Source organism: Lepisosteus oculatus, chromosome 5, assembly GCF_040954835.1.
Source record: "Lepisosteus oculatus isolate fLepOcu1 chromosome 5, fLepOcu1.hap2, whole genome shotgun sequence".
Lineage (NCBI taxonomy): Eukaryota > Metazoa > Chordata > Actinopteri > Semionotiformes > Lepisosteidae > Lepisosteus > Lepisosteus oculatus.
Window position 1 is genome coordinate 9430540 of NC_090700.1, and position 26300 is coordinate 9456839.

At 40.5% G+C, this 26300-nt stretch overlaps 4 protein-coding genes across 6 annotated transcripts; 2 read left to right on the forward strand and 2 right to left on the reverse strand.

The window, feature by feature from the left end:
• Positions 1–2387: 2387 nt before the first annotated feature.
• Positions 2388–6411, forward strand: LOC102689101 (dicarboxylate carrier UCP2-like). 2 transcript variants are annotated; one of them, XM_015341450.2, is made up of 8 exons: positions 2388–2510; positions 2956–3093; positions 3259–3466; positions 3887–4094; positions 4551–4748; positions 4868–4969; positions 5259–5439; positions 6089–6411. In XM_015341450.2, exons 3-8 carry the CDS (start codon positions 3341–3343, stop codon positions 6201–6203), a joined length of 930 nt encoding a protein of 309 aa, XP_015196936.1. In that variant the 5' UTR covers positions 2388–2510; positions 2956–3093; positions 3259–3340; the 3' UTR covers positions 6204–6411. The 2 variants fall into 2 exon arrangements, with proteins under 2 accessions (XP_015196936.1, XP_006627856.1); XM_006627793.3 differs by lacking the exon at positions 2956–3093.
• A 2520-nt stretch (positions 6412–8931) lies between these two features.
• On the forward strand, positions 8932–14579 carry LOC102689307 (dicarboxylate carrier UCP2-like). The gene is made up of 8 exons (XM_006627794.3): positions 8932–9072; positions 9353–9503; positions 10733–10938; positions 11467–11677; positions 12773–12970; positions 13286–13387; positions 13477–13657; positions 14137–14579. Exons 3-8 carry the CDS (start codon positions 10813–10815, stop codon positions 14249–14251), a joined length of 933 nt encoding a protein of 310 aa, XP_006627857.1. The 5' UTR covers positions 8932–9072; positions 9353–9503; positions 10733–10812; the 3' UTR covers positions 14252–14579.
• A 615-nt stretch (positions 14580–15194) lies between these two features.
• On the reverse strand, positions 15195–19543 carry dnajb13 (DnaJ heat shock protein family (Hsp40) member B13). Its single transcript, XM_006628096.3, has 8 exons — positions 19308–19543; positions 19105–19208; positions 18196–18357; positions 17899–18056; positions 16811–16924; positions 16368–16481; positions 16202–16278; positions 15195–15416 (listed from the first exon to the last, which is right to left on the reverse strand). Exons 1-8 carry the CDS (start codon positions 19373–19375, stop codon positions 15263–15265), a joined length of 951 nt encoding a protein of 316 aa, XP_006628159.3. The 5' UTR covers positions 19376–19543; the 3' UTR covers positions 15195–15262.
• Positions 19544–20828: 1285 nt separating this feature from the next.
• LOC102689513 (proteasomal ATPase-associated factor 1) lies at positions 20829–25956 on the reverse strand. 2 transcript variants are annotated; one of them, XM_006627795.3, is made up of 12 exons: positions 25855–25956; positions 25732–25772; positions 25403–25506; positions 24761–24850; positions 24468–24566; positions 24154–24304; positions 23056–23250; positions 22597–22688; positions 22179–22294; positions 21903–21985; positions 21633–21715; positions 20829–21504 (listed from the first exon to the last, which is right to left on the reverse strand). In XM_006627795.3, exons 1-12 carry the CDS (start codon positions 25899–25901, stop codon positions 21427–21429), a joined length of 1179 nt encoding a protein of 392 aa, XP_006627858.2. In that variant the 5' UTR covers positions 25902–25956; the 3' UTR covers positions 20829–21426. The 2 variants fall into 2 exon arrangements, with proteins under 2 accessions (XP_006627858.2, XP_015197238.2); XM_015341752.2 differs by having other exon boundaries at positions 25863–25921.
• Positions 25957–26300: the final 344 nt, after the last annotated feature.

A 26300-nucleotide genomic window follows, 5' to 3' on the forward strand; every position in this document is an offset into this window, starting at 1 on the left:
GTTGAGTCACATCATAATTAAAAATGAATCATTGTTACTGTTATTGAAGTACGTGGAAATGAGAGGTATCACATCCTGGAAATCAGCTCATCTATCGTAGGGAGTGTTGTAATTGGTGTTCATTTTAAGCTATTCCGTGCAGTTTGTGAAAGCCTAAAAAAAAACAATCTGGGGGGTATTCTGTAAAATGTTCTTATTATCAGAATGCATTTATTTACATTTCTAGTATACTAGAATACACAAGTGTGATTGTAATGTCAGATTTGCTGCATTTCTGTAGTCCAAAATCTAAATCATGTTCATTGGTATTTTCATTTGTTGTTCTACAGATTATTTTGAAGATAGTAGGAAATTGTACTTCTGTATCTTTTTTTGTTTGGATTTTATCCCAAAGTTGATTGAATATGTAGCGAAATACTTAGAAGCAGAATGACCAGAATCCTTTGAAGAACTCCAGGGTCTCAAGCCATGAGGCAAAATGTATGCAAGTACTTACGCTCATATGGTTTTAACATGCTAGACAACGCTTATTTCTGGGACCAGATGCTTTCACAACTCCAGAATTGCATACAGATGGTAACACACCTCCTGTAAATTGTGTATGGATTGGCTAAATGGTTGGAGTTTCCTAACCTCCGTATTAATGAAGCAAAATTCCTTTCAGGGTCAAAGGGAAAGTGCTACTTCAACGAAACAGACAGTAGAGCATTTTATGCGATACTGTTTCATCATCTGTAGACGTATTACAAAAGAAGGGTTTTTAATCTTTTACTCGGTTAAATATATTACTTTATTTTGCGTACAGCAGCTTTTCTGTTTCCTTTCATTGAAATGAAGTGGTTTTCCAAGTAAGACCATCTATAAATGTGTACCAGTGTTGAACCTTGTTCTGGGTATTATGGAAAATTGGTTTGGTCAGATATGAAATTTAAAACAGCCCCTCTAATCTGTGAGATAATCCAGATTCGCTCCATATCTTGGATATTGATACACAGTACGGGGAGTATTAATATTTTAGTAGCCTATAGCTACTTCCAAAAGTAACAGTGCACTTCAGAAACTAATGTTTCGTTGGTCTGCATTGTCATGATATCAGTATTACTTTATTAAGCGTTTGTAATGAATATGTAATTGGAAAAATTGATGTTTTGTCTTAGTTTCCACAATATCAACCATTCTGCAATTATGGGGTGTTTGAAAACCAGCTACAAAAAGACTGGATGTCTTGTGAATCTGCGATGTCTCGTATACATTACAGTACACTAGGACATTAAAAAAACACACACAGAGAGAGGCCAGTTCTGTGGCGGCCACAACAGGTGTCACCCGCCATGAATTTAGTACTGTACACAGCCGGCTGCTGGGAACGTCATGTACTTCCCCGAATGAAATCTTAACCACTAGGACTGTTTATCCCAGACGAGCCCCCAGCCTGCATACCTTCCTGTAGCTTTTTCCGACAAACGGAGATCCAAACACAATAATGTGCACACACCTCACTGTACATGTACCAGGTCCTCGAGATACGTTAATTGCAAGACTTTTAAGTGATTCTGCTATTGTATCATTCTGCAATCCGGGTTTACTTCGTAAAATACTCATCGTAGGATTGAACGAGGTGCCACATCGAATGATCTGTATTTGCACAATATTCTACTCGAATCGAAAGTGTAGTAGACCAGTCCAGCAGTTTTTCATAACAATTCTGCACATTTTATGAATCGTATAAAATCAAAGGAATCTGCGGAAAATGATGACTGTAAGTGTGATATTCTTGTTGCTTACTTTTCACCCTATTAAAATCCGTTTACCAGAGTCCACTTCAGTATTCCCCTGAGTAGCTGCAGACTGCACCCTTCAACAAAACTTGTTACTTGCCACCAAGAGATATCCATCTATGATCCATCTATCCAAAACCATGAGAACTGGTGAAAAACTACAAATCTGAGTTTAAAATGTTTTTCAATGATTTTTCTGTGCCCTTTCTGCAGATCATGTCAAGATTTTCGGAATCGTTTAATAAAAGTAGACTGCAGGAATACCAAACACCTCCCATTCTCGTTACTGGACTGGAAGGACTGGTTGTGATGTTATTTAATTTATTGCAAAACACTCTTTTAGGCGGTATCTCAGTATAATCCCACCCTTTAGGAATATTTATAGTTTGATGGGTTCATTTGGTTACATCACTACATGGTTTTGCGGGGCTGCAGGTCATTTCTACACCACTTTGGAAACAAAACTGCACAGATTTGCAAGTGACATACGGCAATAAGCTTTTGATGTAAACATGTCCCCGCTGTTAGGTAATTGTTGTCATGTCCTGAAACCTAATACCAATAGCACTTCAGAGAAGATGCTGGTATAAATAGAACGGTTCTTTGCAGATTAAAGGCAGTTTGAAGGGACACTAGTGGACAGACTGCCACTGATGGAAAACCACTGTCTGGAATATTGCATGTTGAATCTTCATTTTGGTGCACTGGATTAAAATCACTTATTTCTATCAGGTAAATATATTAATGTATTTTTAATGGGATCTTCAATTACACATTATTTTTATTAACCATTGAGAAGGCTTTTCAGGTGGTTGTGAATCAGTGAGAGTGATTTAACAGGGAATGAAAAGATAGTAGTGCTTTAAAAATGAAATTGAAAAGCACCTTCCTCAGAAAATATCTTTTGGGGATTTGCCTTCTGTTCATTGATTCAGAAAAGTGTTTGGCTTACTTGCTTTATTGGTGTGCTGAAGGTTCAACACTGGACAGGTTATTGAATGCATCCAGTTCAAGCAACTTTTATTAATATTTACCTGGTGCATGCTTATTAAAAGTTGTAATATTTTCCAATAAAAATCAAACAGAATCACCACTCTGAAGTTTTAGTACAGGGAAGTAAATTCCTGAAATCCCTAACATGCATCTCACAACATAACGCTGCTGTATTATGTTGTAGGAGGTGTGTTATGCTGCTGAGGAGCTATACCTTTGGCTGTTGTATGACTCTATGCAACACAAAGGGTAAACACTTTCAAGGGAGACATTTTCCTCTGCCTGAAACGTGACCTTCGCAGAAGCATCTCTTTCTGTCCAGGTAACAGAAAACATGGTTGTGTTTGTGTTTAATAGTGTTTAATCCTAGCAGACTGACATTTTTTGGAGAGCCTTGCAAGTCCAGAAAAAAAACAGGAAAAGTTTTATCCAGCTTCAGTTATCAGAATAACACAAGAATGTCTTGTTTTTCGGCTATTATCCTCAGGTTGGAAGAGGGCAGAGTATATCCTCCATTCACTTCAGAAGAAACAGAGCTCCCCTGCGATATCCACAGGCCTTGCGTGAGGATGGTCAGAGTGAAGACCACAGACCTGGCCCCCACAGCCACCGTCAAATTCTTTGGAGCTGGAACAGCTGCCTGCTTTGCTGATCTGGTCACCTTTCCCTTAGATACAGCCAAAGTCAGGCTTCAGGTGGGACAGGAGGAATTACTTCAGAATTCCCAAATAGTAGTAGTTGTTGTTGTTGTTGTTGTTGTTGTTGTTGTATACCATAGTAACAGAAAACAAAAGTGTACCAAAGAACATTGAAATCACAGTAAAAGCATAATAAAAAAAGAGGGAATTGTGGTAAAGCACAACATCATAAAATGGAAAAGAGGTGTCCAGTATTATAATTTACCTTGCTAAGTCTGTAAAACTGCTGCTTATAATGTTTAGAGACCGGCTCTACTGTGGCATCCGGTAGCTTTATGTTTTTCATAATATTAGTTTATGATTGCAGACTGTGTCAAGGCTTCTTCTTAACTTCAGCCACACGGCAGGGCCCTGCAAAAAAGGCCTTCAGCGACAATTCTGGAATCTGTTTTTAAACTAGGTCGGTGTTGTTTTCAGATCCAAGGAGAATCCAGGAGTCTGGATAGCAGCAAGGCGATGAAGTACAGGGGCGTGTTCGGCACCATCACCACCATGGTGAGGACAGAGGGGCCCAGCAGTCTGTACAACGGGCTGGTGGCCGGGCTCCAGCGCCAGATGAGCTTTGCCTCGGTCCGGATCGGACTCTATGATTCCATGAAGCAGTTCTACACCAGAGGATCTGAGCGTGAGTCTTTACACACACTTGCGCTCCGTATAAACAAGTCCCGCAAGCGATTCAGAAATATGTGCCTCAGTGAGGAATAGTGAAGACTCTACCAAACCTCCATCTGCCTGGGGTCTTTACCAGATGAAAGGAGGAGTGCTTCTCATTAATACTAAACCAATTTAGGTCTGAAAAAAGTACTTAACCTACCTGGAAATGGAACATCTGTACAGAATTGAATGGCAACCCAGCTTGAACATACAGTACAGTACAGACATCCACCCAAAGCCAAAAAATGAATATTATTATGCATATTAATAATAATATAGTTTGCAGGTTGCTCAGGATGTGAGAGATGAATCTATCATACTGTTGTGACCTTAACATGGTCAAAGCATCCTTTTGATACAGACGCTTTGCTGCAGTATTAAACCTGACTCAGATCTGCAGACTCTCACTGGTGGATTCTCTCCTCAGAGGCGGGTATTCTCAGCCGACTGCTCGCGGGCTGCACCACAGGGGCCATGGCAGTGGCTTTTGCTCAGCCCACCGACGTGGTCAAAGTGCGGTTTCAAGCCCAGGCCAGGCTGGCAGATGGCATCAGGAGATACAGCAGTACCATGGGAGCCTACAAGACCATTGCCAAGGATGAAGGCGTCAGAGGCTTGTGGAAAGGTCAGGGATTCTCAAAACAGAGGACAAGTGTTCACTACTTGTATGTTTTACAATTCCAGACCTAAGAGGGTTTTATTGACATTATTGACACTTGTTCTCACTCTCTCTTTCCCTGTTAGGAACCTTCCCTAACATTACCCGTAATGCCATTGTGAACTGTGCAGAGCTGGTGACTTATGACATCATCAAAGAGCTCATCTTGAAATATGACCTCATGACAGGTAAGAAACGTAAAGTGAACTCCTGCTTTAATCTTTAAACTCGTTGCCTGGGAAAAGGTCATTTGAGCTCACAAAGTTTGTAACACGTTATAGTTGCACTCACCACACACAGTAAGAAAGGCAAGAACGAAAAATGAGTTGTTCATGCTAAGACATCTTTAAGAAAGATGACAAGAACATTGTACAATTCATTCAGCTTACTTTCCCCAGCTGATTCCCAAGCATTCTCTGATCTGCAGATAAGCGCCAATGTCTATCAGCAAGTACAGTTTGATGTTTTGTGTTACAGATAACTTGCCTTGTCACTTCACTGCTGCTTTTGGGGCTGGTTTCTGTACAACCATCGTGGCGTCCCCGGTGGATGTGGTGAAGACGCGCTTCATGAACTCCACCTCTGGACAGTACAGCAGCGCTCTAAACTGTGCCATCACTATGCTCACTAAAGAAGGACCCGCAGCTTTCTACAAGGGGTAGGTACCTGAGATGAGAGAGAAAACCTTTGGTGCAGACCGGTGCACGGTAGTTCTCCAGTGGGCAGAAACCTGGAACAAACCAGAGCCCGTCTTTCAGTTTCTGGAATTTCTCATCTCCTTCACTTTGTCTACCACCGCACACACCCCTCCTCCCATGTTTCCAAGAAGCTGCCTCACTAGTGGGGGAAGGGAAGCGATGGCAGACTCAGTATATCTCGGAAAGAATGAAAAGAAGCCCTAGGTCAGGCCTCTGACCGGCAATTCCGACATGGTTACATAAGAGACTGCTCTGCAGACCCTGATTAGCGTTAACCTTGGGCTAATGTCATTTCAGGGTACACAGGTCTAGTAGTCTTGCTAATCTTGTCCTATGAATCTAGCCCAGAGATGTATGTGGATCCAATGCATGTGTTTATTAAAGTATTCGGTTTTAAAGCCAAATTGCAGCATCCTAAGGTGGTAGTTGGTTATGCAAAAGAGATATTTGCTATTGTTGACACCTAGTTATAATTCTTCTGCATGTTGTAAGAAGCACGATGGCTTTCAGTTAAAAAAAGCCTACCAAAAATGGGCATTTTTGTCAGTATCTCTTCAAAACTACATACACTACTAAAACTTTTTTTTTATTTAATTATCCCTTGTCTAGGTTCATGCCTTCCTTTCTGCGCCTGGGATCCTGGAATATTGTGATGTTTGTTTCCTATGAGCAAATCAAACGAGCTGTAACGAGAGCCCAGCAGTCATGGGAATCTCCAGTTTGAACCGATTTTCCTTTCTGGAATCACTGAACAAGAATATAGTAAGGGGAAAATGTTTACATTGGTGTGATTGGTTGGTAAGGTGTACAAATAGAAGTACTGAAGAACCAGACATTGTTTGTTCCATCGCTGGTCGATGTATTTGAAACATGTTCTTTGTATATATTGCTGTTTTCTACTTATTCACTGTATAATAAATCTTCCAAAATCTGCCAGTCTCTTCTGCTTCAAAAGATGAAAGGAAAAAACCCCAGTGTCTAGACATTGTACTGCTGAGCTACAAATAGCAGTGTAGCTCCTTAGCACATTTTTATGAATCATTTGCTCAACACCAGGAATGCCAGCCGAGCCCAACTGAATGAGACAAAATGATGGGTGAGGAACATTTCGTTGATGGTGGATGGCACAAGAGGAAAAGAAGAAATAATAAGAATGGTGATAATATTTGCAGCTTTTCATTCCAGTGGAATACAGAGTTTTCAGATATGGAGGGGGGCCCACTTCAGCCTTTATGTGCCAGCAGGTCAAACATAGGAATGAGAGGTTTCTGAATTAAGGAGAAGGTTTAGGAAGGACAGACTGTTCAAGCCCAGAACTGAATTTTGCCAAGACACCAGGCGTTAACGCCCCTACTCTTTCGACCAGTGCCAAAGGGATCTGTAATGTCTAAGTAACCAGGATCTTGGTTTTAATATCTCATCCAAAGAAGAAACCTTTCAGAGTTCACAGGAACAGTTTTCCCTGTCACCACTCTAAGGCTTTGGGTTGGAAATTCTAATCCGGGTGCAGGGGTGCCACCTACTGGTCCACCAATAACACTTACAGCAGCAACCTGGCTTTCCTTTGGGTGTGATCACCCCAGGACTGACGAGGCAATAGCCTTACACAGCGTTTGAGATGTAAGAAGGTGACGCTTCAGGATGGAAAGGCAGTTGTCAAAATATTACTTCACTGTATAACAAAGCAGAATAAAACTAATGAATCTCTCAACTTTGACACAAACTGCTTGACGAGCTAAAAAAAAATTAGTTTCCAGCACAGGATTTGCTGAGGATCACAAATAAAAAAACAATTCTCTCCATGTCCGTGAATGCTTAATTTGAAATTGGTGGGACACACGAAGCATTCTCCGCTTCATAAAAACTGGAATCGGCTCTGCAAACAGTATTAGCAAAATCCAAATTAAGCTCAAATTAAGTGTATATGTAGCTGAACCCATATGTTTATTTTGAGTCTATGGCATGAACAATAATTGACTTGCTGTCCATGTAGTGACGTATGATTGGTTACCAGTGAATGTCAGAAGTAAACTCACCTGCAAGCCAGCTAGGTATGAGGAGGCATCATTGAAAGAGACAGTGAACAACAGCACGTTTGTATTAGGTGTCATGCAAGTGGGACAAAGCATCGTTGAGAGAGAGAGTGAACTGTAGCACATTTGCCCATCTGCAGTGGCTGGCTCGGCATTTTTGGCTGCTAATATGCCGCAGTACATAAGGGCAGGACCAGTCATTCAAGCCTACGATTAGCTGAGAAAGTGGCAGTACTTACATATGGAGTTGGGGGCTTAACATCACCTTATCCAGTTAAGCTACGACACACAGACTGGTTTCAGGTATTTATTAGCATTTCAGAACATAAAAAACAAAACGCTTTCAAGTCAGCTGGCAACACTTGATCAATGACAAGCTTGGGACTTAAACTGAAATGGCAAATTTCACAAGAAGTGAGAATTTTGGCACCCCGGGCAAGTTCACTCCATTTCAGACCCAGAGCACAGAACTGCTTGACTTGGCCAGACAGCCCAAGGCTACAGCCAAGGACATCTGGCTCATAGGCACACTCTCATTTACTTCAGCTGAGCCCCCCCTCTGAACTGCAAACCAGATACAAAACATTAGGGCTACATAGCCTAAATGCATATTGTAAGTATGAGCAGTGTATACACTGTGCATGTATGTTATAAAGTGGCATATTAATATAAAATTTAATTGATTTTTCAGTTCTAAAAACAATGCAAATGGAGAATGTGCTATATATTCGTGTACCATCTCTCGTATAAAAGTGAATAATTTGATATTGTTGAAATTAAAGTTTTTTTAAAAAAAAGAGTCTAGCAATACCTGAACTGCTGAGAGACCACCCAAATTTATTTTTAATTTAGGATTAATTCAAATGCATGATACATTGTAAGGCCTCAGTGCCCTACAGTGCGTTTAAAGTTGCTAATTCACGGCCTCATTAATTCACAAATTTAGAGCTTTTCAGTCATACTGTATACTGGCGTTTGTTAGTTGCAGTCCTTTGCATTCTGTACAACGGATTCGAGTCGAAAGTAAGGCTAACCAATTTTTTTTTTCCAGTCCTTTGTCAGCGACAGTGTTTCCTAACAACTCAGACTTTTACTGCATTTCAAACACGGGTTGCAGACAGTATCCGGGTACTGTAAAAAACCCTGAGTGACCATAAAGAAAGTCCTATTTAACAGTTATAGCGTCAAACGAAGAGCAAAGGGCTCCCAGGAGAGAGGATGAAACAGACACAAAAAAAAAAAACTCCGGGCAATTTTCGAGTTCAAGTCGAGCCGACATTGATGTATGACTATGCGAGAGCTGTGTGTTATCGCAGCGAGGCGAACTCCTTCCTGGAACATTTCTGCGCAGACTTTCACTTCTCCTTCAGTGACGTCAGCGAGACAGCGGCCGGGAGACTATAAAACCACCTTCAAGTTCAGCATCCCATTGTGAAAGCTACCAGAACAGGAAGCTTTCTTCTCGGGGGAACGTCTGTGTCCATCGTCCATCATCTCATCTCGACAGAAGAAGCCATCGATTTCACCTTCTAAACTAAACCTTTCACGTTTGATTTTAAGGTAACTTTTCAAAGCGTACCGGTAGGTTAGGCTAGGTTACAGTATCGCACAACGTGGAGATAGTTTCGATTGTTGTCGTTTATGTAAATAAAAAAGACAAAAAACGATAAGACTTTAAATACAGTTAAATAATGTTGCCTTTGGATTGTTAAATCTTGGAAAAAATATAACGTGTTAAACATTTCTCCCTGTGAATAAAATATACGAATTGGTATCCGGCAATTTCATTATCACGATTGTGGTTAATACTAATAATTGTTGATGTTACTCTTTTTTTCAGAATTTGGATTATGCTTTTTACGAGTTTAGTTTTGGGAATTTTTTCTATGGAACAACAAGGGACCCAGATAATAGTTGAAAGTAATTTCAACGAGAGGGATACCTTTAGAGAATCCTGATCAACTGCGCCATCCTGGGTTACTTGACAAAAGGTAAGGTATAAAACACGAACATTAAACCTGTTGATTTCAGTTACTTTAGGCGGACACTGCAACTCCTAGTTTGAAAGAGACTCATATAGGATTCATTATTTAAATATCCCACGGGACGGAAATCCACAGAGATCCGTAAGCAATTATCAAAATCTAAACGTATACATACATGTCTTTTATGTGGTTTGTAAAGAAAAGCTTTACAATTTAAAAAAAATAGAGAAATACAATTAAAATAAAAATTTACAGGTCAGAAAATCCTCCTGTTTTGTACCCTATAACAAGTCAAATAAAAACGTTGTACTGGAAGAAACAAACAGCTGTGATCTATTTCCAATACACAATGCACTTTTTGTATTTATTTTAACCATTATTACAGTATGTTTTGAATAAAGGTATCAGCTACACTAATTGGGAACGTTTTGAAAGTCTTATTAATCCCTCCAAACACGCTGCTTGAGACATGAATTTGTATCCTTCGGCGTTCTTACTCTTGACTGCTACCGCGGAGTGACCCAAAAAGTTAAATGCTTCAAGCTGCGGCAAAGATCTGCTGTACATGGACTGAAACAACACTTTTTTTTTCCACCTAAGCATGCAAATAAGTGCTCTGACACAGCAATGCCTTTGTTAGCTCCTGCTGCGTCTGCCTATTGCGTACGCTTAGCAACAGGCAGGGGCCAATAGGTACGAGTTCCGCTGACAAGTGCGTCAAACAGGACTTAGACCAGACTCGCTGAAGCAGAACAATATGTTCCCCGCACCCTCTTCCCAAAGCGGAACATCGTGCGGTTTTGTGAAGATAACGCTGCTCGGACTGAGACAGCATGGCCACACCCGAGTTTCAACGGCTTTAAAATAAGCCACTGTATTATAAAATTATAACTTTTCAGTCCAAAACGCGGACGTAGACGTGCTCTAGGGAGGAGTGCAATTGTATTTCAAGTAAAATTGTCTTGAACTGGAATTCAAGAGTAGAGTAGACCACATGTCTACTAAGTGATACAGAGAAGGTGCATAATACACATTATGAAGAATAACCTTCTGATGTTAAATGTATCTCCAATCTGAGAGGATACATCATTTAAACTTGATGGTTGCTTCCTTTGAAGTTCAGAGAGTCCAGCGTGTCTAGTTTGAAGAAATTAATGCAGGCTGCTGGACCCTTTGGTGTGTGCTGCAAATTTCATGGCATGTGTTTTTCATCTGACTGATTTCTCCTGTTTCAGAAGGGGCCAGAGTTCATCTGCCTTGTTTTCACACCACCTCTTCGTCGTCCATTCATTGATCTCCCATTATCTCCGCGAAAATGGTTGGATTCAGGCCTGCAGACGTCCCCCCTACCGCGGCCGTGAAGTTCGTTGGTGCAGGGACTGCGGCCTGCATTGCCGATCTTTTCACCTTCCCCCTCGACACGGCTAAAGTCAGGCTCCAGGTAGGCCGAGCTGATGACGTCAGCGTGCCTGTCTCTCTGTTTACTGTATGAGCAAGCACACTGAGTCCCAAGTCTGGCCAGTTTCTTCCCCTCCTGGGGCTTTAATTTGCCTAGATTTGACATTCCAGAAAGTTGCAGCAAAACGTTTCATAGTCCCGCGTGGCTTCTGTATCCAGACCAGGAGCAAAGTCCTACATTTTAAGGTGAATCCAGTTTTGCTGTGTTGCAGGTCTCACCGGATAGATGGTTGTGTAATTCCCGTCAGTTTTAGTTCCCGCCGTTGGTGCCACATATGGATTTGATCTGAAGTGAACCTGATCATTGAAAATTGAAGATGTCCCTGGGATCCGTGCACTTACTGATAGTGTCTCTCTGTGTATCTCTCTTGACTCCTCACTAGTAGACTCAGATGCCTAGCAGTGCGAAGCAGAGGACCATGAGCCGTGAGCTGTTAGTGACCTGGGTCTGTGCCCTGCCCACCCTTCCCGTGACTGTAAAGCCTCTTCATCCCCCTTTTGTCCTGTGCAGATCCAAGGAGAATCCAAAGCCACCTGTCCCAATGTCAAATCCGTCAAATACAGTGGCGTGTTTGGCACCATCACCACCATGGTGAGGACAGAGGGGCCCAGGAGTCTGTACAACGGGCTGGTGGCCGGGCTCCAGCGCCAGATGAGCTTTGCCTCAGTCCGGATCGGACTCTATGACTCTGTCAAGCAGTTCTACACCAAAGGAGCCGAACGTATGTTAAAGCACATCCCTTTACAGCATTTACGCATGGCAGCATTAAATATACTTCTCTGAATATTTTAGAGACCATTCACATCAGTAAAAAGCTAAGAGTCTGAACTGTTGGATCTGTGATTGATTCACACCCAGTTGTGTATAATTTATTCGCGAAAGAAAGAAATTGTACTGAAATTTCAACGCCATGTTGAATCTAATTCCACCTGCTTAGATCACGATTCTCCAAACCTGGTCCTGGAGAGTCTCAGTCCAGTTAGTCTCGTCTGTTGCCAGTTTTTTCAAGTTTTGCAACTATTTTTAGCTATTGATTAAGCAAGTAATCTATTTAATTAAGATACCTCTGATCCTTGAGGGCTGAAGGATTGCTTATGATTTAGCTCTACATGACTTCTAAGTTATTTTATTTAACAAATCAGGTGTTTAATTTACTGTACCATGGTAGAATTCTTCCATCTCTTTAGAAATTGGTGATTATATATATTTATATTTTAACAAGTGCATTTCTAACCACAATGAAAGTAAAATGTACTCAATAACGTGTAAAACCTAGAATTTACATTTCAGAATAAACTAAATTTCCAGGTAGGCGCAGCACTGTGTTCTGTGATTTAGAACGAGGCAACAAATTTAGTCATGTGAAGCGGCCTTATTGCATTGTAAAGAAGCAGTCTTGTGAATACATCTCTTTTAATCCAATAGAAATAACGCTCTCGACTTCCAGGCGGTTTTGCTGACAAATACGACTTGCTTGTTAACTCTGAATGCAGGTCATGTTGGAACATTTCTGCGGTGAAATGCCGGCAGCACAACCTGTACTTATTTGCTCATACATCCCATTACACTAGTCGTCACAGTATCTAGTGAGCAGGAAGGGCCGCTTCACGTCTCAATTTGTGTCCGTGGCGAGACCAGTGGTTTGCGACACCACGGCGACCATACAGTACTTTCACAGAGGTCCCGATTTTGTGCTTAATTCAGAAAATGTTGCGATGCCATCAATGAGTTGATTTAAGTTACAGAGATGAATAACCTGCTCCCCTTCAAGAATGCGGAGGGAATGACAAGGTTTCTCTCTTGCTCGGGTCTCAAGATGCTGGGATTGGCAGCCGCTTGCTGGCTGGCTGCACCACTGGGGCCTTGGCTGTGGCTGTGGCTCAGCCCACAGATGTGGTGAAGGTGCGATTCCAGGCCCAGGCCAGTGCGGCAAACGGCAACAGGCGATACCAGGGAACCATGCATGCCTACAGGACCATTGCCAAGGAGGAGGGAGTGAAAGGACTGTGGAAAGGTGTGGGGTGTATTTTATTTTCATCACTGCAGTGAAGACGGAGCAGCAAATAAAAGTAGCAGATAGGAGAAGCAGCATTTTCAGTTGGGTCAGGTGGTTGAAAGCACTTTTCAAGATATTATTGTAAAAACTCAGGGTGTGGTAGCATGAGTTCAGTTTTTCCTCTTGTTTTCGCACCTTGCTACCAATGGCTTTTCTTTTGTGTTCTTAATTTTAAACTTTATTGAAAGATCATTTCAGCCATTACATCCTCTGCTCTACAGTCCCTCGGTAATCAAAGTATTGATTTCAAATATTGTGTTGTTTGATCCACAGGAACTGCACCCAATATTGCCCGCAATGCCATTGTAAACTGCACTGAATTAGTGACCTATGATCTCATCAAAGATGCTCTCCTGAGACACACCTCGATGTCTGGTATGTGAATGTCCTTAATCTGGAATGGCAATTGACTTGCTAAGGCTTCAGTGTATTTAAGTATAACTCTCTCATATTTTGTTCTACAGACAACCTTCCTTGCCACTTCACCTCTGCTTTCGGTGCGGGTTTCTGCACTACTGTGATTGCTTCCCCTGTGGATGTAGTGAAAACAAGATATATGAACTCTGCTCTTGGCCAGTACCGCAGTGCCTTGTATTGTGCACTCTCCATGTTGACAAAGGAGGGGCCCATGGCTTTCTATAAAGGGTAAATATACAATTATCTCTTGAGAAAATGATAACATTTATTTTTGGGTTTTTTTGCTAAATAATACAGTGGTTATGGCTCTGGCCTTATAACTTGAAGGTTGTAGGTTCAAATCCCAAGCTGGGGTATGCTGTTGTATCCTTGACCAAAGTACCTCACTTCAGACTGCTCCAGAAAAATGAACGGTTACATAAACAGAGGTGCCCTCCTGAGTAGATGAATTAGATAAAAAGAATCGTCTATTATAAATGTAATAAGATTTTGTTCTCAGTTGACTAGCCTTTCTAATTCTTTTGGTGAAAAGAATATGTGCTTGAAATTAGTTCATAAATTACATGACACATCTTCTCATATTACCAACTGTTTTTAAGTGTCTCAAAGAGGCCAGGGGGTTATTTCATGTATAGGAACTTTTCAGTTTAAATTTGAGCCTTTAACATCTTCACATTTCCCCACTAATTTTATTTATATGCTGTCAGGTTCATGCCTTCTTTCCTCCGTCTGGGCTCCTGGAATGTGGTGATGTTTGTCACCTATGAGCAGCTGAAACGAGCAATGATGGCAGCTCGCCACAACTGGGCATCTCCTCTGTGAACGCCGCTGTAGTGCCACAGTGCTTCTTGCTGTAGTGTTTGGTTTACATTTGTTTGTACTGTAGCTTTGTAGCTTTCTGTCTCTTACATATCAGTTTAACATCCAGAGCTTTATGCCTACGGAGTAAATGCTGGTGTTTTTTCTTAATTAGACCCTGATTAGATAATGATCTCACTTGTAAGACCTTTCTTTGTTTTAAACCAAGTAGGAAGCCTTTATTAGATAAATTCCCATGCTATCTCTATTATGTTGCTGGAGTGTTCTTCCTCTTTTGTTCTTGTAACTATGTTCAATGCATCAAGCAAAATAAAGAAAAACATCACACTGATATCAATCTTTCAGTTTTTGAAAATCTTTTACCTGTACTATGTGACTGACGAATTGCTAACAGGACTAACCATACTTTAGAATAACCACATCGCAGAATAAACCACATAGCTGCAAATTATAAACAAGAACTTGCCTCTCACTTAGACTCAAATATAAATCTCAGGAGAAAATGTGATTAAAATACACACCCTTTTTAATACTAGTAGTACAAATGTATTAATCAATTTCACAGATGTTATTTTGAATATGTGAACAGGTTATAAACTGGTAATGAAAAGGCTGACATCATAATTTCATAATCAGGATAAAGTACATCTAATAAAATACAGTTGAAAAGTAGGAAGAAAACATATTGCCAAGACAAAAACACGATCATAGCAGATTACACACACTTATACTTAATCTACAGTCAGGTCTAATTCATATGATTGATACAATGTAACTGGAAGCAGGCTTTTGTAAATACAAATGAAAGTGTAATACTTTAGGAAAGTACATATAGAGTAATAATAAACAGGTGACTGAAGATCATTCTTACATATAAATGTAAAACTGTTTTGGCAATTTGTCAGTGGTAGTGTAGGAGTACAGTAAATATGACAGAACACTATGGTATATTAGAAAATATGTTATTGGTAGAAATCATGGAAGCAAATACATATGAAGCCATGAATACATTATTCAAATGGTAAGGGCTTGTTTTATGAGCCCCTTCTTTTCAGGCGAGAGCTTTTCAGGAAAATGAATTTCAAACTGAATAACGAGATTGCCTCTCAGGCTGGGGTTCTTGGTTAAGGGCATTCCTTCACTTGGCACCACTTTTGTATACTTCGGGCTAGGAGAGAAGGAGAGGGATATGAATTCTTGATCACAACTTCACAGGGTTAACAAAAGTCTTTCTGCAACAAATCAGGTGTTAAATCTGTAACTGTAGAATGTCAGTGTCATGGCGTTTACCAAACCGCTATATACCATACACTGTCATGTGACGCTGGAGTCTACCCGGCAAGCAACGAGCACAAGACAGACACCAGTCCATCAAAGGGCAAATGCAAGCCAATCATACTTGGGGACAATTTAGAGGTAAAGGCCAAGGGGGGAATTTCACCCGGACACCGGGATAACTCCCTACTCTTCTCGAGAAATGCCCGGGGATCTTTAATGACCACTGAGAGTCAGGACCTCGGTTTAACGTCCCATCCGAAAGACGGCGCCCACTACAGTATAGTCCCTGCCACTATACTGGGGCATTAGGACCCACACAAACTGCAGGCTGGGCCACCCCCCACTGGTCCCACTAACACCTCTTCCAGCAGCAACCATAGCTTGCCAGGAGGTGTCCCATCCAGGTACTGACCAGGCTCAACCCTGCTTCGCTTCAGTAGGCTGCCAGTTGAGAGCTGCAGGGTGATATAGCTACTGGTAGCTGTAAAATGAAACTAATATATTAATTCAAAAAAAGTTACATTGTCTTTTACATATGAACTACAACTTATGCACTGTCTTAATGTATTTATCAGAACAATCCTTAGTTTTGCTAAGCTAAATGTACCTAAATGAACCTCGGACAATTTCTACCACATACTGTTGAAAACAAATAGCACTGAAAGCCAGACTCACTGAACAATGTCGTTAATAGGAATGTTGATGAGCCTGCCATCTAGTGTCTCCACATCCACAGCACAGCCAATCAAAGCCTGTGAAGGAGGAGATGAAGTGGAAAACCATGAAATAAAGAATACCACAGACATGCACGGCCCCAGGAAATAAATGTAGCTTGACTAACCTTCTCTAGGTGTATATGTGATGTATAGATCAGGTCATCCTGGTGTCTGGAAAACCGGGGATGTTTCTTCTCTTTCACAACAAAGACAATGTCAGCGGGAATGTTGTTAGGTCCCTTTAACAAAAGAAAAAAAAAACCTAAACCGGCCATGCATAGACTTACTAATCATGATGAAATTGAACTTGTTACAGCTGTAAAGAAAGTTTACAAAGAAAATACATATGTATTTTGACTGATAACATCTATCATTAAAATGCCATATTGACTTTTGATTTGTTGACTAAATTGGTTCTCTAGTAACAAAATGTTTTGGATTTGGACTTGTTTAGACAAAAATACTGTTTAGTCATTTTCAAGAACCAAAGTAGCACACTTTTCCACATTCAACCGATTTGTGGAGATCATAAATTTCCATGAAATATCTTTTTTTTTTGTTCTTTTACTTGGTCTCCTTCTTTGGTGAATGTAATCGTCATCCCTTCCTTCCAGCCTGGTTTGACGTCAATGGTTAAAATCTTGTCTTTGATGCTTGAGGTGTGGCCATCTTCATTCATAACCTGGTTTAAAACAATAAAAACTCTTCATGCATGAAATCGATTTTGAAATGGTTCTTGAAACATTTTGGTGTAATGCCCATCATGTCAAATGTACTTTAAAAAGGGTTTTTCCTGCAAGTGTTTATTTATCCGTTATAAAAAGTTACATTTATCCAATATTAGGAGACATATTTAAAATATGTATTTTAAGATTAGAAAACAATTCAAGTTCTATTTTGGGGGTTATACAAATAAATAGATATGTTTCCCTTAGACTACCCTTTATGCAAACACACAGAAAATTCCCATTATATCTCTTGACACACAATATTTTCTAAGGGGAATAATGTAGACTACAAACATACTACAAAGACAAATAATATTGAATTTATATTCAAAAAGTAATCTAATTCTCTGGAAATGTCATTTGTGATGGGGCTCCTACTACTTATGTTCTTGACAGGCCAAATTTAATACAAATTAGAATAGTGGTTTAGTTCACAGTCCTAACATTTTTATTGATATCCTACGGGTTCTACTCATGTTCACGTAGATTTCTCGTGGGTGTTCTGGTTTCCTCCCAGAGTACGAAGACATACTGGTAAGTTAAATGGCTTGTGGGAAAACTGGCCCTGGTGTGACTGTTTGTGTTTGTGTCTGTGTGCTCAGTGTTGTACTGGCTTCCAGTCCAGCATGTACCCTGCCTTTCGTCCACTGTTTGCTGGGATAGGCTCCCCTGTGATCCTGTCTTGCATAAAACAGTTAGAAAATGGATGGATAGGTAAACTATATTTCCCATTCAATATCCTGAAAGAGAGGAATTGCTAGAAATCACCTCTACCCATTCAAACAAACAAACAAACAAACAAACAAACAAACAAACAAACGTTCCAAGTGTAGAATATTGTAGTTCAGCTGAAACCTCAGCCCTAGAGATGGACAAAAGCATAGACTGTTCACTTCTTCCCCTGCCCCAGTTCTCCGCCCATTCTTACCCGTCGGGATATTTTGATCTTCTTTGTGCATCCATAGAACAGGTCTTCCAGGGAGAGGTAGAGGTCTCTCTCGATCGGAGGGTCCTGCTTTTTCACACCGCGACCTCTCAAGCCCCCGAAACCCGTGTTCACCTCCCCGCCATCTTCTGTGTAGAAATCTGGAGGGGAAAAAAGGCAGGCACACATGCACAACAAAATAGAAGGATACAGGGTCCCCTGCATGTGCAAAGTGCACAGCCAAATGACAATTTGGCCATTTTGAATTTCAGGAATTAAAGTGCTACCTCAGTTTCTCACCAGAAAATGGATTGTCTCCTCCGAAAAATTCCCTAAAAACCTTATCCGCGTTGCCATGGTAGGTGTACCCCGTGGTCCAGGCTCCACTGCCCCCAAACTCTGGAGGGATGCCGCCTTTCAGGCCCTCCTCTCCAAACTTGTCGTAGGTAGCCTTCTTCCGAGCTGTGGGTGAAATGACATCACAGGAGTCTGCTACGATGAGGGAGCACACACTGGTGCCAGTTTTTCAATGCCCTTACAAGTATCAATTTCATGAAATTACAAGGTATAAACAAAACGAGGGAAGATGCTTTTTTCTACTAGGAAGAAAATGTGCGGGAAAGAGTGGACTTCTACTAAAATCAGTCTGGAAAATACCATGATGCAACCAGGTACTTTCTGACTGCTTAGGTACGATGTCTCAATATTACTACAGGGAGAAGCCACTTCTCCATTAGTGATGTCTGAATTCCGTACTGAAAGCAAACTCGTCTTTGTTTTACTCATATTTTCCTCCGTAAATTGAGGAAACTTGCTTCTCCTCAAGCAAAGCCAGTATCCTAGTAGTTAAAATATTTAATGCTTTAGCTGGTAAATGTATTTTATATATGTCCCATTGTATGAAGGGGCTAGGTAAATTCTCTTTTGTGAAAGTACTTGAATGAAGTCCGTTGGCAACGTAGGAATCACTCCTGCAAATAATTCCCTCACTCGTTTATTAGCAAATAGTTGTTCAGAAACGTTTCCTGTCTGGTTAAATAGAGTCGCGTATGTGTATCATTTTAATCGCATTGTAAAATTAACTATCACAAACCATAACTTTGTGATATTCGACCAAACACGAGCATATAAACATTTCAGCACTGCGAAATAATTTATCGTACAAATAATTAATTATCTCGTCGATTGCAGGACAGAAAAGTTACTCACGGTCACTTAATACATCGTAAGCTTCTGCAAGTTGATTGAATTTTTCAGAGGCACCAAGCTCGCTGTTTGTGTAAGGGTGATACTTCAACGCAAGTCTTCGATACCTAAAGGAATCGAAGAAAAACAAATTAAACGCCAGATGATTAAGGTTTTCCAATTAAATCATGCACAAGCTGACTCACACGAAGTATATTTGTCCTTACGATTTTTTTATGTCTTTGTCGGTTGCGCTCCTCGTTATTTCTAAAATTGCATAATAGTCCCGACCCATGATCAACAGAAAAATGGATTATCAATTCCTAGCACAAAAAAAAACGTGTCTGCACAAATATATGATTTAATTATTTTTGATGTTGCATTTATTGAAACTCTTTAAAATGATCAGCCACAGTTCAGTGGGTATCGCTCGGTTTCTAGGCTCGGTTGTTAAGGACGCAGTCAGCTCCGCGGGGGTTTCTGGGAGATTCCTGTGACTGCTGTACTGACTCGTTTGACGATCGACCTGGAGAGAGTGAAAAAGGACTATTGCAGGATGTTCTTGATTACCTCACCAAGTTTAGGTTAGAAATGTTCACTTAAAGTATATTCATGGCATTAAAAGATTGATCACGATTGCAATCTCAAATGATTAGTTTGCAAAGTACGAGTCTCACATCAGGAGACGGGGTATTTACTTTTCTTCATAAAGCATAATGCACCAGCCTTTTCAGAATTAAGTAGTTTATGAACATAAAGAGGCTGTAGGGGTGGTGGTAGGCCGGGGTCCCATTCTGCAATGCAGCATGTTCTGTGCAGTGTTTGCGTGTTCTCCCCAAGGTTGCGTGAGGTTTGCCAGATGCCTCGGTTTCCTCCCACCTCTAAAACAAGTGTTTATATGTGCACCCCAGCATCCTCTTCAGCCTCGTGCTCCATTCTTACTGGCAATGCCCAGCTGTCAGTGGCTGAATGGGGACGTTGTATATTCTAGTTTTAATGAAAGCATAATTATATTAAAATAATTCTTGGACACTCCCTTGAAGTGTTTGGAGGTAATGGGGACTCCCCTCCACCCTCACCAGTGTGTATCACCCACCTGGATGATGCAACAGCAGCCAAAGTGCACCAGTACACACCAGCTATCAGTGAGGAGGAGAACAGAGTGATGAAGCCAATTAATAAATAAGGATTTTTAGGAGGCCATGACAGGTAAAGACCTGGGGAATATTTGGTCAGGACATCGGGGCTATCATCCCTACTCTTTACAAGAAATGCCTTGGGATTTTTTTATTGGAGCATCAGGACCTTGGATTTATGTCTCATCGAAGGACAGTGCCTTTTTTACAGTATAGCCTCCCCATCGCTATACTGAGGCATTAGGACCCACACAGACCACAGGGTGAACACCCCCAACTGGTCCACTAACACCTATTCCAGCAGCAACCTTAAAGTTTTTCCCAGGAGGTCTCCCACCTACTGGCCATACTCACACCTGCAGAGCTTCAGTGGGTTGCCAGTTGCAAGTCGCAGGGCGATATAGCTGTTGGCTAATTCTCGTTTTTGATCACCAAACAACGACAGGGGTATTGTACTAGACTATTGCATTTTCTCATATGCTAACAATTAGGAAAGTTCCATTATTTTAAACTAGACTGTTTGGTGCAACAGACCCATCTCTCAGGTCTTTTCAATCCATATTTCCCAAATTCTTGAAGATTGGTTTACATTACAAAAGACACAACTTGCTGTTTTTCTGAGGATAGGTATTTTATTTACATATTTTTTCATTACAACAGGTGCAGCAACGTGAATTACTACCCTTAACAACAGCAGGAAATACCTAGCATTTCATCTTATAAAACTGAGCATTGTTTCAACCCCCTACTAAACAAGCCACTCCTAAATGAAAACTTAGCAATACTGTAAGCCCAGTCTCAGGGATGTTCGTTACACATTCAACCATGTTTGTCCTTGGTCTATTTCTTCTAGAGCTGGGGTAGCCTGCCCTGGTCCTGGACAAGCCACAATCTAACTGCTTTTATAAGGTCACCTTCAGATCATTCCATTTGTAAAGAAGTGGAACAAACGAGTCAATTAAGTCAATTAATTTGTTTAATTAAACCATGAGTGGCAGATTGTGTTCCCTTGAGCGATAAAGGGAGTTCCACTTTGGATAACCACTACATTATGTCAACACACACACCAGCTGCTTAAGTGCTCAAAACTCAGTCCTTTTGAAACAAAATAGAGCTGAGGAAGAAGTGATCCAAAGGTCACCCACGCGGCCTGCTACACTGTGGCCTTCCAGAGCCAAGGTTGGCCAACCCCCTTCTGATGGAAGAGCAATCACAGATTAGAGAGCTGGTACTTCCTCACAAGTCCATCTCTGCAGCATGTGAAGACACTTTTTCCCCATGAAGTTGCCTACAAGGAAATGAAAAGATGTCATCTAAAAGCGTCACTGATTTACCATTTGAAAGCTGATGGAAAAAAAAAAAAAGACTGAGCCCATACATCCAGTATAATTTGAAAGCATCTTAAAAACAGCTTACCTTGTAGACTGGATCTGCTTCAGGTCCTGTTAACTCAATGGCATGATCAAGGTCCTGCTGAATCATAAAACAGCTTCCATCACCTGTGAGAAATACACAAGGAGAATGTGGTCTCTGAACATTATGGTTTTGCATTTGTATTTTCCCAACTTCCACCTACTTCTATAACACTTTGAAAAAGTATCAAAGATACTAACATCTAAATACTTCAAAGCCCTTAATCTCAACACAGGTTTAACATTTAGATGTTTTAAATTAAGACTCACATACCTTGGGTAACTATAAATCCTTCTCTGAATGGCACTAAGGAATGGACAGGAGCTCCAGATCTATGAATTACCTGCACAGGGGATCTGCAAAGAAACCAGTGAAAGCGGAATCTTTTCCAGTTAAATTTGTCAATGAAAAGTAATAAATCGTTGAATTTTGGCTTAACCAATATACTAAAGGAACAAGGAATTTTAGAAAAAAAAATCAGATCCCACATAGTGCATTTTAATGTAGTACAGATTTTAGAATTGCAAATTCCAGAGGTTAAAGATGTACCTTAAACATCTTGCATCTAATTTGTAGATCTTCCCATCCTGTGTTCCCGCAACTAAGGACACGCAAGAGAGGAACGTACAGCAGTTGAAGGCATCTGCTCCATCAAACGTGAATACCTGGGAATTTTAAACAGAACTATGACAAAAATAAATCGGGATACCAATATCAGCATAGGAATTGTTGAAAATAAAATGTTATACTGTACATAACTCCCTGAAACAAAGAAAGGCATATATTAATTAGCTAAATGAAATACCTTTTGGCATTTGTGGACTCTCTTGCCAGATTCCAAAGACATCCAGTCAAAATAATCTTAAATGGCCTGCAGAAGTCCGATTTATTTCCACATACACGCCCGTTTTTTCCATTTATATTTTGTATTTTTGTAAATAGCAAATTAAAATATATCTGCACTTACAGGCTGTCTGCTTTGAAGACCCACACCTTGTAATTTGTTATCTTCTCGAGCCAGGAGCAGCAGTTTGTCCTGTGTTCCTATTTCTCGATCACCTGCCAGAGACATTTAACCCCTTCAGTCACCGACAGTGCCGTCACCTACTACTCTTCTACTGCAGCAGCGCAGGCAAATGGTTATGTTTAGCTGCTGTTTATTTGATTCTGTTAAAATCAGACAAGCCTTTCTTTACATGCAGTGTCACACAACAACCAAAAAGGGTTCAGGAGGTATATATTGACCCACTTACACCTTGGCTGATTTGCAGTCTTAAATATGTTTGCCACAGAGAGCTACACCAAAATACAATCATCTAATCTCAAGTTGTGGGAGAATGTCAAGTGAAATATTTGTACATTTCATTGTTTGTTTTTCTTAATACTAGCCTATGAATTTTAAATGTAAGGAAAGCTCTCGACTTACTGGTGGGCTGCTCTGGTGTCCCCAGGTTTATACTGTTGTCAGCGGTTCCAACACTGCAGCCATTGACAGGAGCACCACAGTCAGCCACCACTGCCAGGCATGCCGATTTCCCACAATCCCACAGGCGGGCAGTGCCGTCCCGCGAGCAAGATATTACATTCCGCCCACGGTCCACAATGGCAGTATCAAGAATACCTTGGGGAAGCAGCAGACACGTAACATTTAAATTGAAGGAAAGCAGTGATGCCCGTGTCATTTGCCAACTTAGATCCTCAGCATGTTAGATCTGGTTCAAAAAGCAAATAACATGATCACCAGATTTACAGAATTAAATTTCCAGATCTGGGGGAATTCTTCATTTGAGTGGTTCTGTAAAGTAGGCACACATTACAGGTAGTTTAGTCCAGGCGTCTGCAGTAAGATTTATGTTCTGTGAATTCAGTACAATTGTTTGGCTTTTTTAATTCTTTTTTCCTATCCTGAATCAAAGTACCCAATCAATAAACAAGTTCACAAAAAAAAAAAGCAATGATTCATGAGCAAGTGCTCTCAGTGCATTATAGACAAAGTGTAGGGGTAATGTGTAATAATGTGGGGAGTACATTTACAGGTTCTGGTGTGCTTGTGTGGATTCCTGCAGGAGTGTTATGAAATTAATGTATGTATGTATGTATGCACAGGTGTTTGTTATGTAGTAATGTTAGTATGTATTGTAACTTTTGTGTGTAAAACACAGCTGCTTTAATACAAGACAAAGTTTTGAGAAATCAGACTAAATATTATGATATTGTAACTTATAGGTTGGCGTGAACATCCCCAAGAAATTTATTCTCCATAGAGATCAAGCACAGTAATAGTTCAATATGTTATTACACTACAGAAATCGGTGAAGTATAAGATACAATAAATGCATATGTTCTGGATCTGATTTTCAACAAGTGTTGGAAGGGGATCTGATGCCAAAATATTTTTTTTTGTCAGTGAAAGACAAAATCCTGTTAAGAACAGTGTTCGGCAGTGCTTATGAAAGACATGACCAAAGCAGACAGAAGCAGCAGCATATACTGTATTACAGCACTTCGGGACCATTCCACTTACCTCCTTTGTGTCCTTTAAATGTCACAGGACAGGTCCCGTCCTCACAGGACCAGATTTTGACTTGGGCGTCCATACCGCCGCTAAGAACCACCATGCCAGAGGGGAAAAACCGGCAGCAGTTCACTTCGTACATGTGACCAATCAGATCCCTCTGGCAAAGAAAAACACACACAGAGACCTTCTAACAGGGCGGGGCAGCACGAGTCGCCAGTCTTCTCAGAAAAGATAAGAAACATCAACATTTGAACTTTTTGGCAGATTCTTCATATTACACTAACCACGAAGTCTACTCAGTTTCAGATCTTCCACTTTACCCTTCTGTCGCCATTTGTGCAGTTCCAGATCTTCATTGTGCCGTCTGTGCTGGTGGACACACCAAGACCTCCACCACACGAGATGTCCAAGCATGTTACCTGTACAACGAAACACAGACATCCGAACACTACTAACATTGCTCCAGTGGTTAGCCTGAGCCCAGACTTAAACAAGGGGGCAAACTGTGTGCAAGGACCAACAACAACAAAAAAAAGATAATGAAAATGCTGGAAAGAAGAAAAAAGGTCCAAATAAAGAAAGAATTAACTGAAACTTATCTGTGCATACTTACACTCTTGTCATGAATTCCAGCAAACGTTGTGTGTGGTGCAAGGAACTTTGATGATGTGTTCCCAGCTGGACAGGTTACATGGATACTTTTCTAAAAACAAAAACAACAAAAAATATACAAATATACTTTTAATAGACTAGATGCAATATGGAAACATTAAATATCAATGAACTTTCCCAGATTCAAGGAATGTTTTCTTAAAATGCTGTATTATAAGTAACTTTTTAATTTTGGCACAAAATTATACATCTACAGACTTGCACACACTGCTTGGGAAAGGAACGGTAAAAAAAATGAATAAGTTACATGTTACGTGTAAGAGTGTACTTTTTAAATAAATAAGATGGGAAAAGTATTTCTAAGAGGTAATGTCTTATTTAACATTGCGAATACACACATTACTACACAGATAGCTGCAAAAATGAAGACTTTTTCAAATAATTAGATGTTCTTGTTAATTTTCAAATCCCTTAGACAAATAAGTATATTTAATCACCTTTTTCAAAAGAATCTTCCCCAAACGCTGCTCATAAACTACAATAATGCTCAAACGACGGGAATAATTAAGGAGTATTTGGAACATCACGCAGGGTTTTAGTTTGGTTAACTGAAATTGTTTTACTGGCAATAAATTGCATCCACCTTAGAAACTTCAAGCACTTCAAACTCTTCAGATGCGGTGACTTCGGGTATTCCGTCGTAACTGACGCCTTGACATTTCAGGGTGCCGTATACGGTTGGTTTTCCTAAAGAAAACATGTCTAAATGAGTACTGGCGGTGTATTCCTTTTCTCTTTGAATAAAATCAGAACAGAAAACAACTGTTGCGAAACAAAACATTTTGTTAAGCAATTTTAATTCTATCTGAATGTTGCGGGTTCTGACCCATGCAATCGCTAGCAGGTTAAACCACAGTAACTATTTCTTTACAGTAGCTATAAGCATTGCGACATTTAGGTAGAACTTCTTACCTGTTATTTTGCAGCAGACCCACACTTCTCCTTCGTTCTCTCTGTTAAAATACACAAAAATCCAACAAGATATAATTGCGTAAACGTGTTTCTTGTTCACATTCTTTCGGATGAAAAGATTACCTTAATACCTCTGACCAGTCACTTTGCAGCACAATCCTCGCTTCCATCTTCTTGCTACCTTACTGCGAACGGGCGTGTCGGAAAATGTTCGTCACGTCAGTGTCGTAAATACATACGGCAATGCCTCCTTTCCCCCATAGCAACGGGGAGTTTCTGTGTCAATAATAGGGGAAACTGTGGTCTGTACTTGGTTGTAGAGACCTTAAAGAGTCGAGGCTTTTTAAGTCGCATTCAAACCCTAACCTTCAGAAATGTTGGCACCGATTTCTACAACTATGCGGACAAGAGCGTGTAGTGGTAAAGTACCTTGATCAAGGGTACGACAAACGTTTGGTATGTGGCTTTCAGCTGTAAGAACAGGGACCTGGCCACAACTCTACACATCTTGTTCAATATTCAAGTAACCTTCAGCAGAAAAAAAAAATAAACGCAGAAAATGTACAGTG

Coding starts and splice junctions, on each gene's coding strand:
- LOC102689101 (XM_015341450.2), top strand. CDS start 3,341: ATGGTCAGAGTGAAGACCACAGACCTGGCCCCCACAGCCACCGTCAAA. Junction 3,467..3,886: donor CAGCCAAAGTCAGGCTTCAG/GTGGGACAGGAG, acceptor TGTTGTTTTCAG/ATCCAAGGAGAATCCAGGAG. Junction 5,440..6,088: donor CCCGCAGCTTTCTACAAGGG/GTAGGTACCTGA, acceptor TCCCTTGTCTAG/GTTCATGCCTTCCTTTCTGC.
- LOC102689307 (XM_006627794.3), top strand. CDS start 10,813: ATGGTTGGATTCAGGCCTGCAGACGTCCCCCCTACCGCGGCCGTGAAG. Junction 10,939..11,466: donor CGGCTAAAGTCAGGCTCCAG/GTAGGCCGAGCT, acceptor TGTCCTGTGCAG/ATCCAAGGAGAATCCAAAGC. Junction 11,678..12,772: donor CTACACCAAAGGAGCCGAAC/GTATGTTAAAGC, acceptor TCGGGTCTCAAG/ATGCTGGGATTGGCAGCCGC.
- dnajb13 (XM_006628096.3), bottom strand. CDS start 19,375: ATGGGTCGGGACTATTATGCAATTTTAGAAATAACGAGGAGCGCAACC. Junction 16,925..17,898: donor AGATCAAAATATCCCGACGG/GTAAGAATGGGC, acceptor GTTTTAAACCAG/GTTATGAATGAAGATGGCCA. Junction 16,482..16,810: donor TCACCAAAGAAGGAGACCAA/GTAAAAGAACAA, acceptor CTTTTGTTAAAG/GGACCTAACAACATTCCCGC.
- LOC102689513 (XM_006627795.3), bottom strand. CDS start 25,901: ATGGAAGCGAGGATTGTGCTGCAAAGTGACTGGTCAGAGGTATTAAG. Junction 24,567..24,760: donor CTGGAATTCATGACAAGAGT/GTAAGTATGCAC, acceptor TTCGTTGTACAG/GTAACATGCTTGGACATCTC. Junction 22,689..23,055: donor GACACCAGAGCAGCCCACCA/GTAAGTCGAGAG, acceptor TGTCTCTGGCAG/GTGATCGAGAAATAGGAACA.